At 45.0% G+C, this 4,524-nt stretch overlaps 1 protein-coding gene across 2 annotated transcripts; it reads right to left on the bottom strand.

Moving 5' to 3' along the window:
* Window positions 1–2,053: 2,053 nt before the first annotated feature.
* Window positions 2,054–4,306, bottom strand: LOC116882785 (cytochrome b-c1 complex subunit 9). Of its 2 annotated transcripts, none has more exons than XM_032883362.1 (2): window positions 4,059–4,306; window positions 2,054–2,320 (listed from the first exon to the last, which is right to left on the bottom strand). In XM_032883362.1, the coding sequence occupies exon 1, from the start codon at window positions 4,266–4,268 to the stop codon at window positions 4,080–4,082; it is 189 nt and encodes a 62-aa protein (XP_032739253.1). In that variant the 5' UTR covers window positions 4,269–4,306; the 3' UTR covers window positions 2,054–2,320; window positions 4,059–4,079. The 2 variants fall into 2 exon arrangements, with proteins under 2 accessions (XP_032739253.1, XP_032739252.1); XM_032883361.1 differs by having other exon boundaries at window positions 4,119–4,306.
* Between the last annotated feature and the right edge of the window lie 218 nt (window positions 4,307–4,524).

Raw genomic sequence — 4,524 nt, 5'->3', positions numbered from 1 at the left:
CAAGAAGCCTGCTTCCCCCGCCTCTCTGTCTGCCTCTCTGCCTACTTGTGATCTCTCTCTCTCTGTCAAATAAATAAATAAAATATTTTTTTAATTAAAAATAAATAAATAAATAAATAACTACATATTTCACCAAAATAGTAATTCCCATTTTAGATATCTTTTCATTTTTCCCGTAATATAAAACACTATGATGAACATCTTTTGTGGACACCTGCATTTTTAAAGGAAAATTTGCCAGAAGTAGGATTTCTTAGGTCAAATGTATGCACACTAATGATTTTAATACATAGATGCAAAATATCTTTCAGGAAAATGGTTCACATATGATTTCCTATAGTACACCGTATCTTTTTTTTAATTCAAATTACTTTTTTTTTTTTTTTAAAGATTTTATTTATTTATTTGACAGAGAGATCACAAGCAGGCAGAGAGGCAGGCAGAGAGAGGAGGAAGCAGGCTCCCCGCTGAGCAGAGAGCCCCATGTGGGGCTCGATCCCAGGACTCTGAGACCATGACCCGAGCCGAAGGCAGCGGCTTAACCCACTGAGCCACCCAGGCGCCCCTAATTCAAATTACTTTAATTCAATTAATATATGATGCATTATTGGTTTCAGAGGTATAGGTCTGTGATTCATCAGTCTTATAGAATACCCAGTACTCATTACATCACATGCCCTCCTTCATGTTCACATATCTTTGCTATATAATGGCATTTACATCTCCTGTAGTTCAAGCCTCATGTTTGCCACCATGTGCCTAGTGGAACCTAGCACAGTGCCCCTCACACAGTGGCCATCTCGATCTTTGTTGAATGAATGACTGGACTATGGTCCTTGAACCCCTCTTCCTCAATTCCTGCTGCTCCATAGCCTGCTGGCAGAATCTTCTGGTTCTCCAGGTCCTTAAGCATCCCCCCATGTGTCTCTGCCAGCAGTTATGTCCATGTGCCAGGGTCTATGACTATGTTAATTGCATTTAACAACTCCTTTAACACTCACAAAGAACCTATACAGAAGGCACTCCCATCATCCCCATGTAATAGACCAGGAAACTGAAGCTCAGAGAGGTCAAGTGCCTTGCCCTTGGTTCACACAGCTAGGACTGGTAGAGTGAGGATTCAAACCCACCAAGTAAGCACAATGATAAACCCAACTTATTAGAGATGGAAACTCGGCAGGATAGTCAGAGTTCTGGTCCAACTTCATCATCAGCAGATGGACTATGGCCCAGAGAGGTAAGCCAACTCGTCCGAAGACACTCAGCAAATTAAAGGCAGAATGCAGACAGGACCCTGAAGCAGGGTTTTTTCCCCCAGCTGAATCCGGGTCTTCCCTATGGTTAAGCCAGTTAGCTCTCCTTTGTATGACTTAAAAATGGAATTATTGGGGCTCCTGGCTGACTCAGTCAGTAGAACATGTGACTCTCTCTTAATCTTTTGTTTTTTTAAGTTTTATTTTTATTTAAGTGATCTGTACACCCAATGTGGGGCTCAAACTCAACCCTGAGATCAAGAATTGCATGTTCTACTGACTGAACTAGCCAGGCCCCCTATGCATACAATTTTTTTTTTTTTTAAGATTTTTGTTGTTTATTTGTCAAAGAGAGACAGCATGAGCAGAAGCAGGGGAGGGGGGTGCAGGCAGAGGGAGAAGCAGGCGCCTCGCTGAGCAAGGAACCTGATGTGGGGCTGAATCCCAGGACCCTGGGACCATGACCAGAGCCACAGGCAGGTGCCAAACCGACCAAACCACCCAGGCGTCCCTGCATGCAACCCTTGATATCTCAGGGTTGGGAGTTTAAGCCTCTTATTGGAGGGAGAGCTTGGGTTGGGGGGAGAAAAAAAAGACTGGAATTACTGATTTAGAAGCAAAAATTGAAAGTAATACCTCCAATTACAGCTCATGTTTTGTAAACCAGAGTTGTCTGAAAGTTAATGGAACCCAAAAGAATGAAATCTGCCCTTCAGATGTTTGCAGAGGACTCTAAAGTGGTCTCAACTGAAAAGTGAAGATTAGGTAGCATTAACAAAGCACTAGATGCAGAAGCCACGTCTTGAGGACAATTTCCATTTATTTGCTGATGACTCTGATTAACAGACTTCAAACACAGCAGAAGTTAAAGAGTCTGTCAGGTGAAGCCACTTCTTGCCAACAGCTACAGGTGGTCAATGATGAGTAATCTGAGCATCATCTTCAGGCTGAGGCCCTGGTTCTGGGCAAACAGCTGGTGGGTGGATCTGGTCCTTTCGGCGTGGGGAGGGGTCTCTGAGGAACTATTCCTTATTCTCATACTTGTGCTTGATGTGTTTCCACAGCTTCTGCATTTTAAAGACAAGAACCACAAACTTTGAGCTTTGTCTCTCACATTTTGCAGCTACTCCCACTGTCCTGGTCTCTAAAACTGGCTAGAGAGAAACATGTACCATGTCTGGACAGCTGGGGTGGGCAAACTGGAAGCAGCACTGGGCTCAATGCACATTCCTAACACTTGTAAACTGCTCTGATCTTCTCAATTGCCATGTAAAGAGAAGTGGAAAATGATACCTCTTTTACAGGAAACTGAGGTTATTATTCAAAAGTACTAAGTGTACTAAGGAACAGAGCCTGGAAGAGGCCTTATTTCCTCAACTCCCAGGTATTACTCAAGAGGTCCTAAATGCATAGCGCCAAATACTTTACGTTGACTCATTCTTTAATAATTTCCTTAAACCTATGATCCTTGGGTCAGGAACTAGTTGGATTCTCATTCCTTTTTTTATGTTTGTTTTTTTTTTTTAAGATTTTATTTATTTATTTGACAGAAATCACAAGCAGGCAGAGAGAAAGGAAGGGAAGCAGACTCCCTGCTGAGCAGAGAGCCTGATGCGGGGCTTGATCCCAGGACCCTGAGATCATGACCTGAGCCGAAGGCAGCGGCTTAACCCACTGAGCCACCCAGACGCCCCATGGTTTTAATTTTTAAAGCAATCTCTACACCCAACTTGGGGCTTGAAATTAAACCAGGTGCTGGGCATTCTACCAACTGAGCCAGCCAGGTGCCCTTGATTCTTGTTCCTAAAAGCACAGATTGGTAAGTTATGACAGCATATTTAACTGCCTTTCCCAAATATTGGGAATGGCCCGCAGAACTGCCTGTGGGGGATGGAACAGTGGCGACACTTTCACGGGGGCAGAAAGAGGTCCTGATCACAGGCAGTACAGCATCAGTGGACAGGGCTGTAGGGTCAGACAGCTTCAAATTAAAAACACAAGTGAACGGTGTAACAGGGCTATCTGCAGGAGACCTTCCCTAATATGAGCCACAACGTAATGATGAAAAGTGTGTACAGCAGTTAGCACAGTGCTGGCACACAATTAGTCTACAAGGTGTGGTTATGTCCTACCTTCCGCTTTCACTTTCTCTTGAGGAAGGTAACAAGTGTTATTTTTTGAGTGCACCACCTACCAGGTACTCGGCATCTTGCCTGCATCTCATGTAATTCTCACAGAGCTGCTTACTGCAGTTACTATCATCTCCACATCACAGATAAAAGTGAAGCTCAGAGAGGTTAAGAAACTCACCCAACTGAATGCCACAGTTATCAAGTGACAGGGCCCAGTATCCCCATCCAGGGGTCTCCGATTTTATATTCCCGTCTCCTAACCATTATTACTACCACAATGCTTGTGTAGGAAGCCTGGGAAAGTGAAGAGTGCTATGTGAAAAGACCAACCACAGTATCTAAGGAGATGTCCTTTTCACGATCCTCGCCCGCTCAAATCTGCCCTTGAAATCCTCAGAGGAGACTGTGGGTCCAGGTTCCAGCCCAGATTCGCCACTGACTTCCTGAGGGTAGCCACAGTAAGTCCTCTGCTCTCACTAAGCTTTAGTTTTTGCTCCTGCAAATGGACAAGTGGGTATCTGGGGGTGTGAGATATCAATACTTATAACCCGCACAAAGTGGGATCATTTAACGTTTTGGGATTCACATCCGGTGGAGAGGATATACGGCACTCCACCGACAGAAGACGTGCAGAGTTCCCCCCTCCCCATAGTAAAGGCAGACTGAGTCCCACCTCCACTCCCACTGTCACCCCTCAGGCAGGCCCAAGGTCAGGGATGGCCCAGTCCCTCACCCCCTGGTTGATGTGTTCGTAGATCGCGTCCGCGCCTTGATCGAAGGCGCGCTCGAAGAATAAGGCGCCCACGGCGATGGTGAGAGCGAAGGTGGAGGTCCGGCGGAACAGCAGGGAATACAACCTCGCAGTAAGCGTCGGGGCCGCCATGTTTCTCTGCTGTCAAGCCCGCGCCTGCGCCGAAGCCGATCATGCGCTCCAAAAAAAAAAAAGCCCTCGACGTGCAATACTTTATGGGATTTGTAGTTTTTCTGAATCACATTTCTTATCTTTTTGAAGGACAGAGGTAAGTGATGGCTTTGCGGGGAGGAAAAGCATCGTAGAATTTAGATCAGGGCAGCCCAAATAGTGTGTTAAGATTTGTTACTCAATATTTCTAAAAATTTCTTGTTAAGTGAATATACTG

This window comes from Lontra canadensis, unplaced genomic scaffold, assembly GCF_010015895.1.
Source record: "Lontra canadensis isolate GAN:19392208 unplaced genomic scaffold, GSC_riverotter_1.0 scaffold87, whole genome shotgun sequence".
Classification (NCBI taxonomy): Eukaryota; Metazoa; Chordata; class Mammalia; order Carnivora; family Mustelidae; genus Lontra; species Lontra canadensis.
This window is presented reverse-complemented; position numbering and strand designations above follow the sequence as displayed.

Bases quoted from the DNA above. Each gene is read 5' to 3' on its own strand.
- LOC116882785 (XM_032883361.1), bottom strand. From the start codon at position 4,268: ATGGCGGCCCCGACGCTTACTGCGAGGTTGTATTCCCTGCTGTTCCGC. The intron at 2,321-4,118 runs GTGAGGGACTGG...TTTAAAATGCAG, and splicing joins ACGAACACATCAACCAGGGG to AAGCTGTGGAAACACATCAA.